This window comes from Typopeltis vanoorti, chromosome 15, assembly GCF_054136105.1.
Source record: "Typopeltis vanoorti isolate ZY-2024b chromosome 15, IOZ_Tvanoo_1.0, whole genome shotgun sequence".
In the NCBI taxonomy this organism is placed as follows: domain Eukaryota; kingdom Metazoa; phylum Arthropoda; class Arachnida; order Uropygi; family Thelyphonidae; genus Typopeltis; species Typopeltis vanoorti.
Window position 1 is genome coordinate 103876133 of NC_143563.1, and position 27075 is coordinate 103903207.

The 27075-nt window shown below is 36.8% G+C and overlaps 1 protein-coding gene across 2 annotated transcripts in view; it reads right to left on the reverse strand.

Moving 5' to 3' along the window:
• The window catches only part of Cortactin (cortactin), a 280366-nt gene that overhangs the window by 231063 nt on the left and 22228 nt on the right, over window positions 1-27075 (reverse strand). For both annotated transcript variants that reach the window (XM_090405825.1, XM_090405824.1), the window contains exons 3-4: window positions 21682-21758; window positions 6084-6213 (exon numbers count right to left, since the gene is read on the reverse strand). In XM_090405825.1, the coding sequence (XP_090261951.1) occupies window positions 6084-6213; window positions 21682-21758 (207 nt within the window). The remainder of the gene's footprint in view (window positions 1-6083; window positions 6214-21681; window positions 21759-27075) is intronic.

Here is a 27075-nt window from a genome sequence, read left to right on the forward strand (position 1 = left end):
TATGTGTCTTTTCTAGAGATACTTCCATGATTGCTGCTCCAGTTGAATTCACAAACATCATTCCTCCACTTGCTGTTAGGCCTGTTAAAACAAGAGCAGCTGCTGTCCGACATCTCTTTACAGTGCAACTGCAAACTCATTGAATCTGCTTCTCCTCTTCCTCATTTATTCCATCTACCTCTGTCCTCTGAACACATCTAGTGATGTGTTCAGAGGAGAAGGATGAGTTCCTCGTGATGAGTTCCCAACAATTTCAACCTACAGCTCTTTAAAAAAAAAGTGAATACATTTCTTCTTTCTCAACCCTCAGCTATACCTCACACACACACACAGCACTGATGTGATATATATATATATATCGGAGTGTAACTATATATAGTTACACCCCGAGTTTCGTAAGACGCGACGTACGTAAATTCGCAGTTACGTAATAAATCTACTAGCGTATATGAACACGTTTGCAGCTTTGCACAGATGCATCTTTGACAGCCTTATTGCAGTACAGTAGTAGATGCCTCGCAGGTTAGCTCAGTCACCTGTTATCACTGCTAGTTTTGTTGTTTTTTTACCCTTAAAATGGAATGGAAACGCAAAACCGAATGCATTGGTAATAAATCTAAAAAACAAAGATCTGCAATTACTTTAGAAGAAAATACTGTTAAGTTTATTGATTATCCAGGAGAAGGCTATGTCCTTATATAAAGATTTAAAACAGCAGACCAGCATCATGGATGTGGAGAGTACATTTAAAACTAGTGCTGGATGGTTTGAACGAATCAAGAAATGTAAAAATTTGCACAGCATCAAAATCACGGGTGAGGAAGCAAGTGCAAATACAGATGTGTCAAGTTGTAAGGATTTAAAAGAGCAAACTGAATGAAGGACGCGGAGAGTACATTTAAAGCTAGTGCTGGATGGTTTGAACGATTCAAGAAACGTACAAATTTGCACAGCATCAAAATCACGGGTGAGGCAGCAAGTGCAGATACAGATGTGTCAAGTTGACTTCCCGAACTTCTGGCAGAATAATTGAGGAATTTGCCATTAATCAGAAAATACCTGATTAATGGCAAAAAAATTAATGTAAGACAGTAGTATGAGTGGCCATTGAACAATTTATTGTATGTATGTAATTTACAAATTCGACTTATGTAACATTTGAGTTACATAAAGGTTTATGAAACGCATCAATTACGTAACTTGGGGTGTAACCGTATATATATAAACTTATGAACTGACCAGGTAGAAACCTGAATCTATCACACAAACACACACAGGTTTCCATAAATTAGGGTACAAAGAAAAAAAATCACAATAACTCAAAAATTGTATGATGAATTTTTATGCAATTCAGTGAAAAGCAGTATGATATAATATGATATGAGATGTGAAAGAAACACCCACAAAAATTGTAAATAAATAGTTTAATTCAGTAACAAATGGGTATGTGAACATGATGGTCAAAAACAAGAGGTCAAAATGAGATCATCAAAGTGCCTTAAAATGAATATAGTCATTCCTCACAGAACTACATTGCTCATAATGTTTCATATTGTTTATAAGTATGTCCAGGAACTCAACTGGTTATAACAAACATTGATCCTGCAAAGCTATCCTAAGTCTCTAAAGGCATTAGGAAAGGGGGGGGGGGGCGATTGAGAGAAGCAACATTATTATCATTATTATTATTACATGACACCTCCAGGGAGTCCAAAGACTCATGGAGGGAGGTCACCTACTCTACAACTCTCCATTTCTGCCACTCAATTCACCAACTACAGCAAACCGCCTCATCTACTCTAATGCCATCTACTTTCCATAACCACCATTTTTCACAGACAATCACAAACATTCATGCCTATGGCGGGATTCGAACCCGCAGCCTTTCAGCCGGAGAGCAGATACTCTAACCACTCGGCCAACCAGGCCAATATATCTAAAGCATCCCAGATCTGGTTGACAAATCCACATGTATGATAGTCTCTTTTTGAAATTATTGGTCTATGAGCTTTGCCCAATGAGCATAAGCATTATCATCTTGTAAGATAAATGTTTTCCCTATCACACCCACATACTGACAAACATTGGGATCCAGTACCTCATCTCTGTAAGTTTCAGCATTCATGGTTCCACTAGGAAGCATATACTGGTCAGTGTTTCCATCCAATGCGATGCCTCCCCAAACCATCACACTACCTCCACCACCAGTGTCCCACACAGATATTAGAGGGATGATAACGTCACTTCAGAATGCACTTGGCATCATAATCAACCACCCATTGGTATTGGGTCCAGTTAACATGGAGCCTGGCCCATTTCAAATGTTTTCCTGTGTGGCATGGGGTATAGGGGCATGCAGACTACTGGTCACCTAACATACAGACCTTCTCCCCCACCGGCTTTGTAAAGTCTTCTGTGCAGTGGAAATAGATACCAATATTCATGTAACCAACACAGGGTCAGATTGTAGCCGATTCAGAGTAGTACTTACTCCTCTTTAAGCAAGCAGATTATCATAGGTATCAGTCACTTGCTGCAGTTGTAGCTCATGGTCTTCCTTCAACTCTATGTCCAGGGCAATAAAGAGTTGAAGGAAGGCCATGAGTGTTTGAATTGGTTCCATAGTCCGTGAACCATGGAATGACTCACATGCAACTATCTGGCTTCCTCTGCCTAACTTTGGCTGGTCTCCAGTCTTATACTGGTCTAGTCTTACACCACCTGAATTCATTGGTTAAATGATGTCTTACAGTCCAAAATGTCTGCTTTTATGCTGTATGTATGCTCATTTGCATATGTTTGCTCATTTGCATATTTTTCTGTTTGTTCCTTAATTAATGGAATCTAATGTGTGTATACAAAGGTGGTTCATTTACTCTGATGTACAGACTAAGGAGAGGTGGTTTGATATGCTCCAGTTGCAATTTTTATGACTTGATGGTATGCAGGGTGAATTATCTGGCCATCATAGAGAGGACCCTCAAGCAGAAGCATAGACTTGAGAACCATAATCAAGTTTCAATCTTATAAAGGGCACATGAGATTCTATTGTAATCATGCGCCTAACTGTATGTTATTCCTAATTTTTGTTTAAATACTGTACTGATGATGTCCTAAGATACTTAGGATGAAATATTTACAATTAAATAATTTTCACTGTGGTTTATACGTGTGTTTCTTCTAATTATGAACGCACCACAGGTTTCGTTATTTAAAAAAAAAAAAAAAAAATCTTATTCTTGTTTGCAGTCGTGCCCTTACTTTCACTTGGGGTATTCCCGCACACTCACACTTACTCAGGTTCGATTTTTATGAAGGTTCAGAGTCAGTCAACATGATCAGATACACATAAATTTAAAGAGTCAAACATTTATTAAATCCAATTGATGATACTACTCAAGTTAAATTGATTATCAAATTCTAAGGTTAAATTATTGCCTCTCATTCACTCTCTCGGTCATTAATCAATTTCAGTATTCTACCTTAAAGTCTCAGCAATTCTATGTCTCAATATCTCAGTACATAATATACTTACGATTACAATTCATTATTAGCACTAAGTTCAGAAAACAAGCAAAATTTCAATATCTCAATGACTCAGAACATGTTACTCTTAAAGTTTACAATTTACTTTATACATTAAATTCAGATTATCAGTAAAACTCAATACCTCATTAACTCAGTATACGTTACATTTTAAATTTACAATTCATTTTTCTCTCTAAGGCACATTAACACACTCTTCGAATTCTCTTAGAACAATCAATACAGAATCTTTATCAGGTTGAAAGTTCCAAAAGTTCGTCTCAAGAAAACGTAATCATTTATATTCAGATCTAGACTTTTCACTGTTTTTCTAATACAATCTTAAATTCCACTCTTTTAAATGTAAGTCAATCTCAAAAGGCTAGAATAAATGAGAGTACTTATCTAATTCTTTTGTCTTCGGTTCTTGCCATCCTTTGTTTTCGAATCTGGATTTCTCGATACCAATGCCACGTGGCTTACACTTGCTCGTTGGGCTGGATGCTATTCTTCTGCCTAGATTTTACGTAGTTAGACATCTACTATGGCCTGCGATTTTTACTTGCCGACTCTACTATGGAGACATACTGAACTCTATCGTAAGTCAGCCCTCAAATATGGGAGCTGAGCCGCGACGATTTCTCGAAGCACTCGGAGAGAAATTTTTGGAACAAGAAAAAACGGGGGAGATTTCCTTCCGTGTTACGGGTTATATACCATCTTCAAGAGCGCCACCTTTTCGCATTTGAAATTTTTCCACCGCGTCGCCATTGGTCTCCGTTTGGGTGACTACACCGATTTACATACGGGACTTTTTGGTTCGGGGAACGTGTGAGGCAGCATGCTTTCTAAGATATAGCGTCCTCAGGTATTTTTCTGACCTTACTGCATTTAGGGTGATCTTTGCCCTATATCGTTGAAATGGTTCGCATTCTTTCTTTGCATTATTTTGTTAATAATTCTCTCTTATTCTGCCCTCTTTTCTGACCTATATTTATTCTAGACACTCAGGTATAAGTTTCAAAATTCACAAAATTCACAAAATTATTATACAGAGAGTAGTTACAAACAAAAAACAAATTTTTTTCTGTTAAAGGATAGGTATGTAACTTTGATTTAATGTAAATTGTTAGATTCTGGAATGGTGACGTCAGAAAATTCTGAAGGTGCCGATTTCAGATCTAACAAAAGTCATCCACATGGAGGGTATTATTTACAGCTGGAGGAAGTTTTTTGGTCATCAAGTCAACCTTGATTGCAAAAAGGATGACACTTAAAACTGAACCTTGTGAGACTCCCTCCACTCTTGAGTATACAGTCGGGAGACAGTGGTGCACTTCGGACTTAGATGATTCAATTAGAAAGTTCTTGATAAAAAGCTTGGATCATGATCCTACTTGATAACCAAGTAGGATCATGATCTAGGGTTGAGTGGGTGGAAGAGTCAGAACTTTGACTCAAAAAATTTCCTGTTTCTTCAAACAGGAAATTTTTTCACTATAATCTTTTGTTCCTAACTATTGTGGCATTTCCTTTGTCTGCTATTACAATTACGATATTTTTCTTCTTCTTAAGAGACAGGAGACCTTTTCTTTCTGAAATGGAGATGTTAGGTTTTGGTAATGATGAAGAAGGAAGAGCAAGTGGTTTTCAGTCTAATAACATTTGGCAGATCAAATGGAAGGTCACAAAAGTCTTTTCCACATTGCATAAAAAAATCAACTTTGGGAATATGACCAGGAGTCACAGCAACATTAAATCCTTTATTTATAATACATTCTTCAAACATGAAAGAGAGGAAATGAATTTATTTAATGTTGGAAAAGTTAATCAGCACTTTATCCATAAGTAACGGAGAATGCAATAACAAATTAAATTTCTCCTTCATTCTATTTGCACAACATATAAAACAACAATAACATGGACAGTGAATCATGTTGCTAATATTATTCCAAGAATCCACATCCAACTTGTTAGCCAGAACAAAATGAAGATCAAGGTATATGAATCTAATTTGTTAATGGCAAACTTAGCACACCAAATACATTCAGATATTGACTAAAGAAACCTTATGATAAATTCATATTGCCCTATCTGAAAACAAAAACTTCCAAATTATTGTCCCTGCATATTTTTAGAAAGTTTAAGGGATGAATCATTGAAACTTTTTTTGCACTTCACATCTTCAAAATGTCCTGTCTTTTTTTATGTCTCCTTATAGACTATTCATTTCTGAAAGGACTCTTTTCATGACTAAAAAACAGAGAGTTAACAAGGATTATTTTATTAGTTATTAATCTGAAATGTAAACCAACCAGTTTTGCTCACACAAGAAAACTGGTGGCATTTTTAGGGTTTATAATTGCAAAAAAGGAATAAAAATAGATAAGTTGTCCAAATGCTGAAAAAATCATTACAAAAGAAACTGTTACATTCTTGTTTAGGATTTTATTACTTTTCTTTTATAACTTTTTTTTTTTCAGTTTTTGGAGAAATCTGTTGTTATTTACATTGCCTAGAAATATTTATTTTCAAGAAATAAAAATACAGAAACTTGCCTTATCCATTCTGTCTTCTTGAACTCCAAACCGTCCTCCATAACCAAATGAGGCTTTGGGTGCAGATTCCATTTCTTTTTTTTTGACTTCAGCATCATCATGTGTAACTTGAGCACGTAGTTCATGTATGCTTAAATTAAAATGTACCCAAAAAAGGTTAAGCAATTAATAGTCCCTATATATATCATTTATTTAATAGTTCACCATTCCAACACTGCTTACATTTTAAAACTATTATTTAATAATTAGTCACCTGAAAAATATAAAACATTTCCATTAAAGTGCACTATTTTTATGATAATTTAATTCGCAAAAGAATGTTACCTATTGCACATGTGTTCCTAAATGTGTATGATGGGGTGGGGGTGGGGGGGAGAGGCTACTATTTTCATATTTACCAGCAGTACTTTATATCATAATGTGCACACAGTGCAACCAAGTTTATGTTATTATGGATGATTTTAGATCTGAATGCATTGTTTAGCAAAACTGAAAAGAAAATTTTTGAATCACTTGCAGTTTGAATGACACATAGATTTCAGCAAAAATAAAATTTTCCCTCATGACTGGCTCATCAGAAGTGTGTAGATGTCTGCTGCTTTCTAATATTGTCATAAGTGAACGTAGCAGTGGAGTCAAATTGGAAGAGTTTGGCACTAAATAAGGAAGGCTGGCTGAAGTTTCTTAAGAAGGCCAATGCCCACACAGGGCTGTTGAGCCAATGATGAGGATGATGAATGTAGCAGTATATTTGAGCTGTGCTAAAAAAAAAACATTTTTAATTAGGATATAGTGTGGTTTTTTATTGCAAATCATGCTGCATTTTTTCAGTTTGGATACAAGTGTCTTTCAGTGGTGTTATTTTTTTCTTGTTTATATTGTGTTTTGCTACTTGTTTGTACTGCTTCAGCTTCTGAAAATGACCATAAAGAAATGTACGTCAGTGGTATGGAAGGCTTCTGTATGAAAGTCTGGCTCTGCCTTGGATTTTTCACAGTGGATGCATTGCAAAAATTGCTATATGCATGCACTGAAAAATGTGAAAGATTTGTGGATTGTTTGGGTAAACGAAAAGAAGGAAAGCATTAACGTATATGAAAAGTGTCTTGATAGATTAGAACGATTAAAAATGGGAGCAAGCATAGGGACTGTAGTAAAAGAGCTTAGGCAGGAGTTAGTGAAAATGAAAAGCGAAATGAAACATCTGGAAGAGATTAAACAACTAAAGAAGAGATTGGCTGATGATAATGAGAAGGAGGAAGTTAATACTATGAAGAAAGAGTCAAAGAATAGTAGTATATCGGTGTATGGGGACTCGATCATTAGTGGTGTGGTAACTAACAAAGTGCACAAAATATGCTTTCCTGATATGTTGCAGAAAAGGAAAGTCCGGGCATCAAAATTAGTGGCAGTTGTAGGCACAAATGACTTAGTTGGGGAAAAAAAGAATGTTGATAGAGACTTGAAGTTGTTGCAACAGGTAAAGAAAAATAGTGTTCTTGGGATAGTCGTAGGCATGTTGCCCAGATATGAAAACATATCTGGGCAACAGTGAATTGAGAAGGAGAGCAGAGATAATGAATAGTAAGATGGCAGTTGTGTGAGGCAAAGGGGGTTCAATTTGTAAATATGTGGAGTGAATTCGAAGGGACAGTGGAATGGTTTAAAGCTGATGGATTACATTTGAATGGGTTTGGTGTTGGGCATTTAGAAAGTCTATTGTTTTTCTGAGAAGGCACAGAGTCAAGAAGTTAATGTAGTAAATGATCACTGTCCACTTGTGAAGGAGGATAACACAAATAAACAGACTGTATGATAGGAGGAATGTGGTTGCAGCAGTACAAGATGATGGAATGCATAAAGGTGAGGACGAAACAAGTAGGAATAGAAATCAGAGTTAGGATCAGAGAAATGGGAGTGGTCAGATTGAGGAGAGAGGTGTGGTATAGCAGCTAAAATAGAGAATGTTGGTGCTGGTAGAATGGCCTCAAACACACAGGGATTGTTATGTTTATACACAAATGTAGGGAGTATTCAAAACAAGAGAGCTGAATTTGTTGCATTGATTGAATTAATATGCCCAAAGATAACTGGAATAGGTGAAACTTGGTTGTCTGAGGAGGATGTGATGTCGGAAATAGAATTAGAAGGATATATAATTTTCCAGAAGGACAGAAATGTGAAAAGAGGAAGGGAATGCAATTAACGATTGCAGAGGAATTGTGTCTGCAAAGTGTGGAAGTTGATGGTGCGTGCACAGATTTTGAATCTGTATGGTGTGAAGTTGAAATAAACAGGTTAGTATATCTGATAGGATGCTGTTATAGGCTAGGGAATGCAGAGAATACCGATTGTGAAATGTTTAGGCAAATTAGTTGGGCATGTAAAAAGAAAGTGATCCTGATGGGAGACTTTAATTACAGGAATATAGAATGGAAGGAGGAAATAGTGTATGGGAACAAGGACAGTGAGTTTGTGGAATTTCTGAGAGATGAGTATCTTAAGCAGCATGTGATAGAAGCAACTAGAGGCTTTAGTGTTTTGGATTTGGTGATAACTTCACAAGATGTAGTTGTTAATGAAGAGTTAACACTGCCATTGGTTGGTGACAGTGATCATGAGGTACTTGTTTGGAAGTGATGAAACAAGAAAAGGTTACTGCCAAAAATGGATATTGGCTGATCAGGCCAAGGTTAACTCAAGAGAATTTTTCTGCTAAATGGCAAGCAAGAAGAAGAAGAAGAATTATGGCAGATTAACACTGGTGGAGAGTCATGGCAACAGACTAACAGCTGCAAAGGATATAGTGAAATTACTGAATGAACACTTTATCAACGTATATCATACTGGTGTAAATGATCCAGTGCAATATATAGAAGAGAGGCAAATATTAGGAGAATTGGAAGTGAAAGAAACAGAGGTGTATCAGATGTTGGTTGGGTTAGATGTGAATAAGGCTGTGGGAATGGATGACATAACATCACGTATTCTTAAGGAATGTGCACCACAGCTGGCTATGCCCTTGACCTGGTTATTTAATGAAAGTCTTGCAGTGGGTAGGGGACCTATGGAGTGGAAAGGAGGCAAAATCATACCACTCCACAAGCATGGTTCTAAGTCAGAAGTCTCCAACTATAGGCCAGTCTATATAACTGCAGGTGTGGTCAAGTTGTTGGAAAGATTGGTAAGGAATAGAATACAGGAATGGGTTGATGGACATAGCATTCTTTATGATGGTCAGCATGGATTTGTAAAGGTCGGTCCGTTTTTAGTAATTTACTTGCATTTTATGACAAGGTAACAAGTGTGTTAGATCAGAGAGAATCATATACAGTGATATTCTTGTGCTTTTGCAGCTTGTACACCAACATATCATGTGATAGATTACCACGTGATATGTTGGTGTACAAGCTGCAGAGGATGGGAATAGATAGTATAATGGTTAGATGGATCAGAGATTGGCTCTCTGAACGATACCAGCAGATTGTGTATGATGGAGCAGTGTCTCAAAAAAAAAGGAGGGTGAACAGTGGCATGTCTCAAGGTTCTGTTGTTAGGCCCCCTGCTGTTTAACTTGTTTGTAAATGATATATCATGTGAACTGACTGGGGATCTTCAGTTGTTTGCTGATGATGCAAAGTTGGGAAGAATTATAAGTAGCACTGTTGATGCTAATTCCCTTCGGGAAGATTTGAATAGGCTTTTTACTTGAACGAAGGAGTGGAGTTGTAGTTTTAATATCAATAAGTGAAAGGTATTGTATTTTGGAATGCACATCGTAGTGCTGCTATGATAAGAATTACTCTAACATACAAGGATAGGGAAGTGGTTGTGCCACTGGTCAGACCACACTTGGACTATTGTGCTTAGATCTGGTCAGCTGGTTTTCAATGTTATGTGGAGACATTGGAGAGGGTCCAGACACGACTGACTAAGACAATATCAGGAGTTTGAAATGCTGGTTATGGAGAGAGGTTGAAGAAATGTGGATTAAAGAGTTTGGTGGACAGGAGGAAAAGAGATGATATGATAGAGACATTTAAGTTAGTGAGATGATTTTTATCAGATTAATCCAGAGGGGATTATAAAAAGAGTAGAAGGTGAGAGGGAAAGAACCAGAGGTCATCCCTGAAATTTATGTAAAAGTGTGGTAAAGGGGGGAGGGGGGGAGGAGTAGACAAAAGAACATGGCAATGATCTGTACTTGAATTTTGTAGATCTGGAAAAGGCATCCAGATGAAAGCTTTTCAAAATACTACAGTTATATGGGATAAATAGGGCATTATACAGGGCAATACATAGTCTATATTTAGTTTGTAAGTCAGTGGTTAGAACTGAAAGAAATAGAGGTAGATGCAAAATCAGGAGTAAGACAAGGATGCACATTATCTCCACTCTTATTCATCATCTATATCAGTGGTTCCCAACCTTTTTCCACTTGTGCACCCCTTTTAAATCCATTTCTATAAATTGTACTGCTTGTTTTTAAAATACTATATTTGACGGCGTATAAGATGCACTTCTTTTCTTTGAAAATAGGTCTGAAAAACAGGGTGCGTCTTATATGCCAATACTCAGTTTTTTATTACTTTCATTTCTGAATTTTTCTCTGTTCTGAGTTAAGCGATTTCTTTCTTGTTTCCTTACAGTGTGTGAGAGAATTCCAGTTATGTGAGTTATGTATTCCATTTATGGATAGATAACATTTGGTCTAAGCGTTCTGGCAGACTGTTGAAGAAGCCTGCCCTGCTAGTATGGGATCAGTTTTGTTCTCACAGAACAGATGTTAAAAATTATTATTATTATTATTCAGGCCTCCATGGAGTCAAAAGACTCATCGTGGGAGGTCCTTCCTAAGAACATAAAGTCTGTCAAGACTCATCGAGGGGAGGTTCCCCCTAAGAAACACAAAGTCTATCATACCACTCCTTAAACTCGTTGACCATTCTCGCCCTCACCACTCTATCAGGCAATGCATTCCACGGCTCAACCACCCTCCATGCAAAGAAACCACTCCTCACCCTATTGCTCACAGTTTCCTTTCATAACTTCCAGTGATGGCCTCTTGTCATCACTCCTTCCCGCTGTTCAACCAAGAGAAAGAACTCCTCAGTGTCAACCCTGTAACCACCTCTCAACAGTTTAAAAGTCTCAATCATATCACCTCTCCTTCTTCTTCTATCCGCCAAACTCTGCAGTCCACACTCCCTCAGCTGATCCTCATAACTAACATTGTACAGTCTTGACACCATCTTTGTTATCCGCCTTTGTACCCTTTCCACAGTCAATTTATTTCCTTCAAATTCTGGGGATCAGATCTGAGAACTATAGTCTAAGTGTGGTCTTATCAGAGTCTTATACAATGGAATGATAACCATTTTATATCTGCAGATCAATGTCCTAGGTATCAGTTTAATGCAGCAATCCTCTGTGTTAGCTTCACTACCTTTGCAATATGTCCCCTAAGTTTCAGGTTTCTATCAATCATCAACCCCAGATCTCTTGTCTCCCCAACTTCCTCCAGTATAACTCCTCCCATAGAGCATGCAGCATCCCATTGATGTGTCCCAAACCTCAAGACCTTACATTTTGCTGCATTAAACTGACACCCCCATTCATTTGCCCATCTATCTAGCTTATTCAAATCCTCTTGCAGGGCTACCACATCTGCACTATTACTAATAATCCTTCCCAGCTTCGCATCATCCGCAAACAACTGAATATCCCCTTGCAATCCACTGGCAATGTCATTGATATAAAGGCTAAACAATATAGGTCCTAGTACTGAGCCCTGTGGGACCCCACTTGTAACCGTCTGTCTCCTTGAAACTGCTCCACCATACACAACTCTCTGATACCTATCAGACAGCCAATATTGAATCCAGTTGACCAATCTGACATCCAGACCCATGTGTTGCAACTTAAATATCAGCTTATCATGTGGCACCTTGTCAAATGCCTTTGCTAAGTCTAAGAAAATTGCAGTATATGCCTTTCCCTCATCTAATGTTCTTGTAACTTTATTATAAAAGGCTAGCATATTGCTAAAACAAGAGCGCCCTTTCACAAATCCATGTTGACTCTCACAGATAACATTACCCTCATCTGCCCAGTGCTGTATACGGTCCCTCACTACTTTCTCCAAGATCTTAACTACTGATGACACACAGACTGGTCTATAATTAGACACTTCCAGTCTGTTACCACCCTTATGCAATGGCACTATCTTACCTTCCTTCCATTCCCTGGGCACCTTTGCCAAAGCCAGACTTTCATTGAAAAGCCAGGTTAAAGGCACTGTCAGTTCCCTAGCACATTCTCTCAAAACTCGTGGTGAAATACCATCCAGTCCCAAAGCTTTACTGACATCCAGAGTTCTCAGTATCTGAAACACACTCTCCTCCTGTACCTCTAAACCTTGAACCTGCCCTATCCCTCTAGCATTAAAACTGACTCCTCCAGGATGAAATACTCCAATAAAGTGGTCATTGAACAATTCCACTATGTCCTCTGCATCAGTCACTCTATTCCCATTTTTATCCCACAATATCATTCTTCCACAGTCATTTCTCCTCCTACTGGCCACATAGCTAAAAAATTCCCTAGGATTTTCTTTGGATCTTAGGGCCAATCCCCTCTCATATTCCAGTTTCGCTTTCCATACCACACTAGTCACTCTTCTGGCCTGTGTCTTATATTCTTCACGCATCCTCTCTTCACCTGTCTCCTTATATCTCTTCCATAGCCTCTTTTTCACATGCAATTCCTGTTTAATATTGTTTGTCATCCACTTTACTCCAAATTGTGTCCTCTTCTTCACTCGTCGTATACAACTTACCATGCTAACAAATATTCTTTCACAATTTCCCACACACTAACGATATCCCGGCCTTCCAATTCCTCCCTCCATGAAACTTCCCGAAGTTGATGTCTAAGACTATTATAATCACCTGCATTATAATTCCACATAAGTTCCCGTCTCTTTGATACTCCTGGTGGGAGAGATGTCATCTCAGTTATTATCAACTCTTCTGATGCTATAACCAAATCTAAAACTCTTGAACCTCTTGTTCCCTCTGTTACATGTTGCCTAAGACATTTGTCCCTCAAGAATTCTAGAAATTCCATTCCACTATTGCTACATGCATCTTCCTCTCTCCAATTTATACTACTGTAGTTAAAATCTCCCATACCAATCATTCTTCTTGCACTTGCCAAACTTAGCTGTCTAAACATCTCCTGGTCCCCATCCTCCGTGCTCCTGGGTCTGTAGCAACACCCCACTAAATATCCTGTCTTGTCTACCTCACACCATATGCTCTCAAAATCATTTGTCTCACTTCCTTCCAAAGCCTCCACTCTTAGAGGACATAGGTCATCACTTATCATAAGCAGTACCCCACCACCATGCTTTCCCCTCCTATCCTGACGAAAAATGCTATACCCAGTGACTTCTATTCCTGTTATTATATCCCCTTCTGTCAACCACGTCTCAGTGATCGCAATAATTTTTGGCCAGGCTGATGCTATCTGCGCCACCAATTCCTGTCCCTTATTCCGGATACTCCTGGCATTAGTATAAAGCATATAAATGCCATTGTTTCTATACCCAGCATTATCCCTTCTAGACTCCACTGGTCTCAGTGTTACCTGACATCGTCTCCCTTCTCCCAAGTATCCATTCCCACAAGAGGCCACCCCTGCTATCATCCTCCCTGGGACACACTGACTCGTTCAGAACAGCAATCTCTCCAGATGCCTACGTCCTTCCTCATTCAAATGTAAGCGGTCTCTCGCATACAATTCCTCTCTTTCCTCAAACGCACTCCAAGCATCCACATATACCAGTCCTCTCTTGTCACACATGCTTGCTATTATGCCATTCAATATCACTGCTCTTCTGCTCAGCTCATCATTATCATACCTAGGCAACACACACACTATTTTTCCTCTCTCTGTCTTCTTCTGTACAGTCTCAAGCAAAAACCTCATATCTCTCGCTGCCCGACTTACATTACCACTCAAGTCATTCATTCCTACCATCACAATCATCTCATCCACCCTTTCACCTCTCTTAATTGCCATAGCCACCCTTTCTATTGTTCCTCCTGGCAAACACTCCTCACGCATCCTATCTTGAACACCACGGATCATTGAGTCGCCATACATTATACCTCTTACCATTCCCTCTCTTCTATTGTTTCCATTCTCTCCTCTTCTTTCATTCCCAGAGGTCTCTCTCATTCCCTCTTCTCTACTGCTATTCTCTCTTCTAGCATTCTCATACCTCTCTCTCCTACTACTGTTTCCATTTTCTCCTCTTCTAGCACTCCCATACATCTCTCTCATTCCCTCTCTCCTACTGTTTCCATTTTCTCCACTTCTAGCACTTACATATCCCTCTCTCATTCTGTCTCTCCTACTGTTTCCATCCTCTCGTCTTCTAGCATTCCCATATCTCTCTCTCATTCCATCTCTCCTACTGTTTCCATCCTCTCGTCTGCTAGCATTCCCATACCTCTCTCTCATTCCCTCTCTTCTACTGTTTCCATTCTCTCCTCTTCTAGCACCCCCATACCTCTCACTCATACTCCCTAAATTCTTTCTCTCCCCCTCTGATTCTCCTTGCATTTATCTCTTCCATTCTCCTAATCTTATCTTTCATACTTCTGCTCTCATTCACAAGACATTCCACCTCCTCTTTCAACTTATCTATCTCCCTCTGCAGGTCAGTCACTCTTAATCTAAATTGACTCTCCCAAACAAAACCATCTCCTAAACTTTCACAGTCACTCACACCTTCCACACTATCAACTATTATTTTCTCATTCATATATATATTTTTTTCATTCTCTCCTATCACACTACTTGTCTTCCTACATTCATTCCCCGTTCCTGGAGCAACAAAGTCGGATATTGATATTTCTAATGCACTTATTTCCTCCAACTGCCTGCATTTTGCGCATATACGCTCTCCGCTCTCTTTCACAAGCCATATATCTAATTCCCGAGATGCATACATGCTGCAAGTACTGCATGCCACAAAGTCCCTTATGATATTGCTAATAATTGAGTTCTTAAATGGTTGAGGACTTGGCGATATGCCACTTGCGACTGCTGCTGAATCCGTCATCATTCCTTACTGCCGAGTAGCGTAATCGTTAATTATTCAATTAATAAATTCCATTAAATAAATAGAAAAAAAAGTACAAACAATTACAAGCAAAACAAAACATTTAAGTACACTAAATAAAATGAAATATAACTAAATACAGTAATGAAAACTTAGCTTCGTTTTGTCTTCCACCGTTATGTATTCGATTCCAAAGGTAACCAACACAGCAACAGCAACTAACTTCCAAAAAACAACCACTGAAGTACACTCATATTCAGAGAAACAATTTAGCACTCAAAAAACGTAGAAAAACGGGGAAAAAACGGACTAGTCACCAATTAAAAATCACTTTCTTCTACACAGCTCAAATTCCAAAAATAAACTCAAGGAATTGAAAACTCAGCTGTTATTCCAACAGGTCTAACTAGTCAGCTTCAACATTTAGATGTCATCATCAAATTCCTGACATGTACCCTCAAGGGGTGTACAGGATATGATAGTACTACATGAAAAATTTACATTATTACTAATTTCCTATCTACAATTTTCCTCCAAATCAGTCTATTACTTGTCAAGACTCACTGTCAAGAACACTGCATCCAGAAGACTGCTGGATGCAGTCTTCAGATTTTGAGGTTAAGCCATCAGGGAGAAGGAAGAGGCCTAGCATTTCGCAAGTTTGTGAGTGGGTCAAAGCTTCATGGGATGCTGTGAAAACTGAGACCGTGGTTAAATCATTTAAGAAGCGTGGCATTAGTAATGCACTGGATGGTACAGAGGACAATTTCTTGTATGAACAGATTCTGATTTAGAAGAAGTTTCAAGTGTCTCTTCATTTAGCTCTGGAGATGAATTTCTGAGTTTTAATGAAGAAGATTAAAAGGTGGGTACTCTTTCCTAGGTTAGATTATTTGTTGAAAGTAGACCTACTTATTACTTCATATTTGAAATATTGTAAATTCATTATAATATTCAGAGATAAAGTTTTTTTCCTAAAAAATGTGTACAAAAAAGGAGGTGCATCTTATACGCCGGCAAATATGGTAGCTGTTTTTAAATACTGACACTTTTGTTCAGTGCCTATCTTAATGTAAAATAGTGGAAATGAGGTAATGAGTTGGGAAAGGAAAATTACTACACTAAAAGTACAAACCACAGATTTAATTTTACAATATTCGTAACACAGAAATAAGTATAGCTTCATGTTAAATATTGATAATAATGATCAAGGTTTGTTATCACAAAGGTCATTTCTTAGTAACACGCGATTGTTCTGGAAAGGAGAATGGGTGACAAAAGTGATGCATGAACTGTGCGTAATGATTGGTAGAAGAGTGGTTTGGGGGAGTGGTTCATAGCCAAGACCTCACCAATCATCATTCGCTAATGTGAGCTAGTTTTGAAGTGTCTCCATTAGTGGTGATTCAAACTTAACATTTATTGTTCTATAACTAACGTTTTGCATTTTGTTTACTTTACTTGTTTTTTTGCCATTACTGATTATTTTTCGTGTACCCCTGAATGGCCCAACACGTACCCCTGAGGGTACGCATACCACTGGATGGGAACCAATGATCTATATAGATCACATCATGAAAGAAAGTGGCATTAAACCTGGCACATTATCTCCACTCCTATTCATCATCTATATAGATCACATCATGAAAGAAAGCAGCATTGAACCTAATATTATAATCGAAAACATCACACTTATCTCTTTACTTTATGAAGATGATGTTGTACTTGTGAACACATCCAGTGCAAGTCTCCAGGTTTCTCTAACTAAACTGCAGAACAAATTTGGCATGAAAACCAGCAATAAAAAAGACTAAAGGTATGAAAACAGCAGGAACATAGAAAACTTAAGCTACATTCTCAATGGCAAACTTATAGAGCAAGTGAAATATTTCTATTTAGGTACAGTTTTTAGTGAGGATGGGAAGTTATATCTGGAAATAGACAACAGAATAAGTAAAGCTTATTCTGTTGTCTGTATTGAAACCAGTTTAAAGTTATGAATCTGAGAGTTGGGTTAGAAATAAAGCTTGATCAAAGATTAGACTACAGATACAAGGATTCTGAGGGTCTAGTTTAAACACTGTCTTGTATACTGCTAGTTTGGTGTTTTGGCTAATTTCTCTCTTATTCCATATAAATTTATTCAGCTGGATACCCACCATATCAGCTTTGCTTAATCTATTATTAATTTCCAGATTTATCCTGCCATCTTCACTAAAAACTGTGCCTAAATAGCTGAAATATTTTACTTCTATTGGATCTCCATTCAGAATGCAGTTTTCTATGCTCCTGCCTATTTTCATTGTTCATAGGTCTTTTTTTATTGCTGATTTTCATGTCCAATTTTGTTACAGCTGTTATTCAATTTAGTTACTGAATCCTAGGGACTTGCACTAATGTTTTAAAGATTGCAACATCATCTGCATAAAACAAAGAGCTAAGTTTGACATCTGCAATTCTAATATCAGGCTTGATACCACTTTCTTTTATAATGTGATCCATATGAATCACATTATGAAATCACACGATGAATAAGAGTACAGATCACGTGCATCTTTGTTATGAAGATGGATTGAAGGATTTCTTTGCACAGCTTCTCACAAACAGGAAGAGGTGGGATGATAAGAATGAGATACAAATAAAGCTGATATCGGGGGGGGGGGGGGGGATAATATATATATTAACCAGATACAAGAGAGCTCACTAAACATATAATGTGTCTTGTGTAGGCTAAGAAAGAAATCTATTGACATGTTTCCTGAAAAGTTAAGGGTTGCATTCACTGGGATTAAAACAGAATGCTATTCCAAAAAAAGCAGCAGTAGACAGAATGAAAAGATTGTTCAATAATGGAGTTGAACTATGTGATGCAGAGGTTGATGAAGATGAATAGCTGGTCATGTTCTTACACGATTAAAGGAAAGTGAAGAAATGGCAACAGCCAGCTCATTGGAGCAATGCTATGGCTTCACCTGGAAAAAGGAAGAGGAATGGGGTGTAAATGAGGAATTGAAAGAATGGTTAAATGCAGAAGACATTTTTCAGAGGATTGAGAGAGACAAAGAGAGAACAAGAGGTCATCCATAATGGATGAGCCATATGGAAGCTGCATAAGGAGGGGATTAAGAAAGAGAATTATGGGCAGGTTCTTTGCACATAGAAAGTGACTGGTTAGTTCAATGCACTGCCTGAGAGTGTAATGTGTGGAAATGGTGAATAATTTCAGGCAGAGCTCAATGAACTTTGTGTATAGCAAAGGACTGCCTACAGCGATCCTTCTGATTTATAGGAGGGATAATTTTATAATAATAATAATTATTATTATTGTTTCATTAAATTACAACTGCTAAAAATGACAAGAAATTTTCAATTACTCTTATAATTTCATATAAAATGATAGAAGGTTACTTTTATTCAGATTAATGCAAAAGATGTGCACTGGAAGATGATTTCGATGTTTTGTTTTTCATTTATCTGAAGCAATCTTATTTTTCAATGTAAGCTTAACTTGTAGAAAGTATTTTTAACTTGGGTATAATTATGTTAAAGATACCAAGCAATTTTAAACTTGGTTTTACTCCATTTTTTCCCAAGTAAGCAAACAGACAAAATGTCAAGTAAAATTGCTTGGTATCTTTAACATAATTATACCCAAGTTAAAAATACTTTCTACATCTAGATCTCCTCCTGAGATTTTTATTTAATAAGGTTAAAACACCTTATGGTAACTCGTTTTGGTAAAATACTTACAAGCTCTGCATTACTAAATCTTGGTATTTCTAGCCTGGCTCCCACTGATGAGACCTCAATAAAGGTCGAAACCAGTCTGGGTAGTGGCCCCTTGCCTTTAATACAAAACATCATACATCCCCTTCTTGGAGATGTGTTTTGGCATTAAGGGTAAATATTAAGATTAGTGATCAGAGCTTGCTCCACCTTTACCATGAGTTGCCTTGGTCTTGCACTACCTGTGGGATCAGCTAGTCTTGCATCAATTGCAGGCGCAAACTTGACATTTTGTCTGTTTGCTCACTTGGGAAAAAATTGAGTAAAACCAAGTTTAAAATTGCTTGGTATCTTTAACGTAAGCTTAACTTGTTTTCAAGCTATGCATGCACCCAATCACTTTTCTTATCAAAAGATCATTAAAAGAATTTCCCCTATTCCAACAGAGTTGAATCCAGATGATTAGTTGTACATTTAGTTATTTACTGTGATTACTGTTTAGCAAGCCTATCTAGAAAGGATCAAAGATTATTATCTGTAATAAAATAGCTTAAAAGACCAAATTCATATACAGAATCAAGAGTATAATTAAATGCATATCTTCCAGTTTGGTTTTTATTTGTAAAGTTAGGGAGATTAAACAATTAAGCTGACAACTTACTTTATGGCAGCAAACATCTAAACTTGATAGAGAGAAAGAAAATAGTTCCTTTCATGATCATTCAATGAGTGATCAGACATAAAAGGTTTGTCCAGGAAATTCACGAACTTTTGAATTATCATGACAACAAATGCTACTAGTGTGTGCTTCATATGCTGAAATCTAGTGGCAACATTGGGAAATAGCCCAATGAAAACTGCAATGTAACATTATTATACTACATCTGTTTGTGTCAACACATGCTTGATGTGTAGGGTGATTATTTTTGTTGTGCTTAAAATGAACGATCTTCATGATCAACAAAATTATGTGAAGTTTTGCATCAAATTGGGAAAATCTTTCACGGAAAGACATTTGAAATGCTAAAAACAGCATAAAATGAGACTTTAGGCTGGATTCAAACGTACGAGTGGTGGAAACATTTCAAAAATAACTGAACTTCAGACGACAATGATCCCTGTTCAAGACGATGGCCAACATCAAAAATTGATGAAAATGTTGCAAAATTTGTGAAGTCATCCATTCTAACTGCCATTTAACTGTTCATGAGGTATCTGAAGAATTAAACATTGCAAAAACTGTCTGTGATGAGATTCTTTCACAAAATTTAGGCATGTATCGCATTGCAGCCAAACTTGTGCCTTGCCTTTTGACTGACGATCAAAGACAAATTCAAGTTGAAGTCAGCCAAGAGCTTTTCAGTCAAGATGAAAACTTTTCAAAACATGTCATTAATGGGGATGAGATGTCGGTTTACAGCTAGGACATTTAACGTAATTGTTTCATCATGAGTTTGTCAAATGTTCACCATGACCTTGAAAGGCTAACAGATAAGCTTAGGCGTTGACGGTTATTCATGACTTATTTTTAACAGTATTAACAACACCAAACCATTTTATCAAAAGATGTTTTTATTAACTGCTTACATTTTGCAGAATTGCAAATCAGCATCATTAGAGCACAACACAGCTTGTATACGTGACAGAGAGAAAGTGAAACAATACAATTGCAATGGACAAAAGATCTAAAGTCCTATTTTGTCACCCTCTAATATTTTTTTTTAACATCAGAGGGTGACGAAATAGGACTTTAGATCTTTTGTCCATTACAATTGTATTGTTTCACTTACTCACTGTCATGTATACAAGCTGTGTTGTGCTCTGATGATGCTGATTTGAAATTCAGCAAAATATAAACAGTTAATAAAAACATCTTTTGATAAAATTGTTTGGAATTGTTAATACCATTAAAAATAAGTCACGAAGGCAATGACAACAAAACAAAAGCTCAATCGTCATAGTTGGTGTTAAAAGGGGGCACCACGAACGACCTGAGAAAGTGAGACAAGTGCAGTCAATCATCAACTATGAATTTCATTATGAGTTTGTCAATTGTTCACCATGAATTTCTTCCACAACGCAAGACAGTGAACAAGGAGTAATATCTTGAGGTAATGCAATGTCTTCGTGAAGCTATCTTGCTTTGTGGAAGAAATTCATGGTGAACAATTGACAAACTCATGATGAAATTCATGGTTGATGAATAGAAAAAAAAAGGTTGATGCTTGGAGAGAAAAACTGATGGATGCTTCATAATGATAATGCACCCACACATCATTACTAATCCGTCAATTTTTGGCAAAACATGAAACAATGATCTTTCCATAGCTTGCTTACTTGCCTGATCTCGCACGAGCACTTTTTTTAATTCGCCAATTTGAAATTGACATTGAAAGGCCAACATTTTGAGCCAATTGACTCGATAAATAAAAAATAGCTAGCAGAACTGTGCAGTATCCTGAAAAAAGCATTCCAGAAATGTTTCAAAGGATGGAAGAAACACTGGCAGGTGTATATAAAGTGGAGGAGAGCACTTTGAAGGTGACAGGACCAAATGGCTTTTAAGTTAGACAGGAAAATTTTTATATAAAAAATTCAGGAATTTTCTGGACAAATCTTGTATAGTTTTTCAGTGCAAGATCATAACAAGATGTAACTGATACCACCACTATCTAATTAAAGATAATATACATTCTCACATTATTTTATAAGAAATAAATCATTCCTCTAGATACTTACTTAATTGCTCCTGCAGTTCTTCCTGAACCTTCTACTGTTTTAGAGCCCCATCGTTGTTCTTCTTCAGTGACATCATTCTATTCAATATTCAAGTTTATTACTAGCTTATGAAAATACAAACCTGAAAATTTGCAAATTAACATAGCTGTTTCAATTTAAGATTATATATATAATAGGCATGCAGCCCTGATGAAATGGTATTTGCATCCATAGTAGGCTACCAAAAGAAAGACAAATTCAATTCTATTCCCTAACTAGAAGAACTTCTAAGTTCTCAATTTAGTTGATCTCTGGCACAGGCAAATATGGTTTTTTCTGCCTGGAAACTCAGATGTTTCATCCTGTAAAATCAAGCAAATTGACTGTAGAACTCGCACTATTTCAGACAATATATAGTGTTATGGTTAAGGATGATGATGAGGTGGTTACAACTGTCTGCCATACTCTCCTCCAAAGATGCCAAATGAAATTATTGATAGTCTTCAGCCAGGGCTAAATAGCCTCGCCTATTCCAACTGGGGAATAAAAAGCATTAGCAGATTTTATTTTATATATATATATCAGTGACGTTGTGTGACCATTTAGGTTGTGTTGTCATGTGGGTTAGGCAACCTGCGCTACAAAATTCACATAGATTTGAACATATGATTGCATTTTTATTGATGTATGAAAGTTTTAAGAATGCATAGCAAATTAGCACTCATCTTAATTAGTACCATGCAATTAATTGTAGGATAATTTTGAATACGTTAATGTATCAATTAATATAATTTTAATATGGAAAGCATAGAGGTCAAATGAACAATAGCTATGCTTCACGTACAACGTTTACATGAAAAGCACAAAGGATTTACGCTTCGTAGTGAGATTAGATTATCATTGGCAAATAGTAGAGTCAGATATGGGTAATTTGAATTCTGATACAATTTTTAAATACTGTCATATAATATGCAGAAATTGGAAAAAAATAATCATTTGGTAAATTATTATTTTTCTGGATTGAATCAAAGATAGGCTGAAATAACTCATTTTACTTATTTATACACAAGTTCCAACCTGTTTTGACTATAATCATACACTTCATGAAAGCTCTAGCAGAAAATGGGACATTCAGTAGATTGTCAACACTGTCTCCTATTAAATATGAAAAAAAGTTATAAATTATTTATAGAAAATTACTTGTCTATATTGGTGTCCTAAACATGTCAGTTCACACATCATATGCGGAAAACATATGAAACTCAGTAAACAGAAACAGCAACTCGTGAAAAATGACAACATTCAATTGGATTGGTTGACACAATGACTAATTGCAGACACTAATTTCTGGGTTCTATTGTCTCAGCGTACACCCTACCTTGTCTTCTGGGTGGTTTGTTACTGGAATGCTAAGAATTTCACCCTCTGCACCATCTGTATGTCTGTTTAGAGGGCTCATGGTGTCTATATTTGTAATCCCATACCTGGGCTATTAACACGAATATGATGCAATGTTTACGCATTGAAAAGTGTCCTCTTCATGAAGCATTAGTATATTGTGTTTAATTTTAGGAATATTGCTTAGCCAGGAAAGAATTAATGGAGTCTTTAACAGGAATAAATGAGGCGAGTTGAGTCCCCCCCCCTCATGGGGGCTCAACTCACCTCAGTAGGGATGGGGAAGGGGTGTAATCTAGCTTGCTTCTGCGTGGTGCACCCTGGGTAATGCTAATTGAGCTAGAACAATTTGGCAACCAGTCTAACACTTAGTTCCCCTGGCTAAGGCATGCAATCAAACAATACTGATTTTGTTTTTATTATTTTATTGATGATGCTGACAGAAAAAATTGGGATTTAGCCTTAAGATGTGTCAAATGAATATCAAGGGAATTAATAGGGCAAAATGTGATTATCTCTGCAAAATACTACAAGAAAATAACATTGATGTGCTTCTTCAAGAAATGCATGCTGAAAACGAAGATGACCTTAACAGACGAGGAAAAATAACTGGTTACACCCTGATTAGTGCTACATACCACTGGAATTATGGCATTGCAACATATATTAAGGATGATATAGTAAATGCTTTTGTCTTTCCTAACAACGAGAAGTGATAACGATACCCATCTTGTGAGTGTTAAAATCCACAACATAACAATAGTCAATGTCTATAAACCTCCTTTAACATCAGAGTTAAAGGAGGTTTATTCATCATGAAGAATGGAAGTACCGTGATAACAACAACTGCGGTACTGCTCTCTTTCAATGGGACTGAAATAAATAATATACACCTTGTATTTGATGCTAAGGATCAAAATAACTTTAGATCAGCAGCATGGCAAATGGAGTCTAATCCGGACTTATGTTTTGTTTCATTAAATACAAAAGGGCAACAATTACCAGCAGGACAATATATACTTTCTAACTTCCCACACAACCTCTTATCAACATCGACTGGTGTTATTAGAAATTGGTATGATACTACCTACAGCAAGATCCTTTCGGTGACCAGGTTGGAATTTTAAAAAAAGCAAACTGGAAAAATTTTGCAAATAAATTAGATAAATGTGTTTGATGGATACCTGGTAGAGTTGCAGAGTACAAGAGATTCGTAGGAGCAATCATATCAACTGCGAAAAAATATATCCCTAGAGGTTAGAAAAGATTATGTTCCTGGATTAATGAAGAGAGTGAAAATCTTTATAGAGTTCATCAAAAGTGAAGATCCTGAAATAGCAGATGAATTACTACATAGCCTGAACTCATCTCAAAAAACAAAATGGATTGATATAGTTGAAAACCTTGACTTCAAACGATCAAGTTGAAAAGCTTAGAATGTCCTCCAAAAACTATCCACAACTAATCTAGGTAAAAGAAAAAGCATAACAATCTCTCCTGAGAAAATAGCTAATCAAATCGTCAATATGTCAAGGGTACCAAGGGACCATGAACATACCAAGAAAGTTAAGAAAGAACTTAGAGCATTAAAAACAAATGCCCCTGCTTTCTCACAATATGCCTCAATCTTTACTATAGATGTCAAATTGACATCTATAGTAAAGATTGAGTAAAACAGATGTCGATTCGACATCTGTTTTACTCAATCTGTTTTAAATCGACATTGATTTAAAACAGATGTCAATTCAACGTCATCCATTCTGAATTCCTGATTAATAGCAGGCCAAATACATGAAATGGCTTTCTAAATTCTTCTCTGATATATTATTGACTGGCCGACTACCCAGCCAGTTTAAGAAGTCAAAAATAGTTGCTATCCTTAAAGCTGGAAAACCGCCCCAGGAGGCAAAAAGTTACAGACCTATTGCTTTATTTAGTTTCACTTAAAAAATATTGGAACACCTTATGTACAACAGATTGTCCATACCAATCATGCAACGTGTCCTGATTGAACGAGCTGGATTTAGAGAAAAATGTGGTTGCTGTGACCAAGTGCTCACTTTAACATCATACATAGAAGCTGGATTCCAGAAGCAAGAAAAAATCAGCTGTCTTCTTAGACCTAACAGCAGCCTATGATACAGTTTGGCATGAAGGTCTTATAATTCTCCATGTAAGCGGACTGCACACTTAATTTCCTCCATGCTCACGGAACGTTTCTTTCAAGTTATATTAGGAAATAAAATGTCCCCACAATGAAAACTTAATGGTCTTCCACAAGGATCAGGGATCAGTATTGGCACCCCTACTTTATAATCTATACACATACGACTTACCCACCACCATCTCACACAAGTTCTGTTATGCTGATGACACTGTAATTGCCATTTGACACAAAAACATGAGTTATGCCGAAGAGGTGCTTACAAAAGACCTGAAAATAATAGGTGAATATTACAAAAAATGGAGGCTCCAGCTCAATCCAGACAAAACAGAAGTATCAAGCTTGCACCTTAATAATCACATGGCAGATGTCACTTTGCATATCTGCTTTGAAGGATGCTTACTATGACAATAAGTTTCCAAAGTACTTGGGCGTGACCTTATAAGAGACCACACGCTCTCTTATAAGCAACATCTAACAAACATTTCTGCTAAGAACCCATAACAACATAATACAAAAACTAATAGGCATGACATGGGAAGCAACAGCCGATAATCTACAGATTACAGCTCTGTGACTAGTTTTCTCTGTTGCCAAATATTGCTCACTCAGTGTGGCTAAACAGCACACATGTTAAACTTGTTGATAACTAAATAATACAATGAGACTGATTTCTGGTACAATTAAATCAACACCCACACACAGGCTTCCAGCTCTTAGCAACATTGTTCCACCAAGTCAGTGCAGAACTAAAGCTCTCTTACAGGAGTATAAGAAGATTCTGGAGAAAACAGCTCTACCAATACACTTACATTTCCCAGACTTAAGCGTACAACGATTGAGACATCCACCACTACAATTAGTCAAACAACTACTACAATCAGTAACTTCAACCTGAAGCAAAACTGGCAAGAACAGTGGGATAGCCAGACAAATGATATTACAAATTTTTTTAATCAACAAATCACAAGAGTGTTTTGATGATTGCTCAAACCTTCCAAAAAAATCCTAGACTCAGCTTAATAGAATACGAACCGGTCACGGTGCATGTGGGGACATGCTTTTTAAATCGGGTAAACAACTGTCCCCACATTGTGATTGTGGAGCTCAAAAACAAACCGTGGACTATATTGTGACCCAATGTTATCTTAGAGCATATTCAGGAGCCAAATCAGAGTTTTTAAGTGCTACTCCTGAAGCTATGAGCTATTTGACTAATATGGATGTAACCTTTTAATTTTTTAAAATGGCTTTTAATGTTATATGTTTTTAAATTGACAGTGTACTGTACTGCATATTTTATTTATGCCATATGAATAAATAAATAAGGGATGGGGAGAAAATGAAGGAAGCTCCATGCGAATAAATAAATAATAAATGCAAAAATATAACATCAGTAATATTGTTATTCTGTGGGTGTGTGCTACACACCTAGCACATCCTGATATATATATATATATATATTTTACACAATTTGGTGATGAAGTTAAAATCTTAAAATTATAAACACCTTTACATAGTCCCACATATTCAAAAAAAAAATAATAATAATAATTAATACAGAAATACGCAGAAATTAACTTTGAAGATTAATTGATCATATAACAATGTAAGGAAATTATAACGACTTCAGGGTATGCTAGATATGCAGTGCACACCCACAGAATAACAATATCATGATGTTATATTTTTGCACTTATTTATTTATTCATATGGAGTTTCCTCCCTTTTCCTCTCCAGTCACTAAGGATACTGGTTGAAGACAATAAGGTGAAGGGTTGATTTATTTAACACTTGTGAAACTGGAGACTAATTTGTTTTGCTGTTATTTTTTAGAATAATTACGAGGGTTG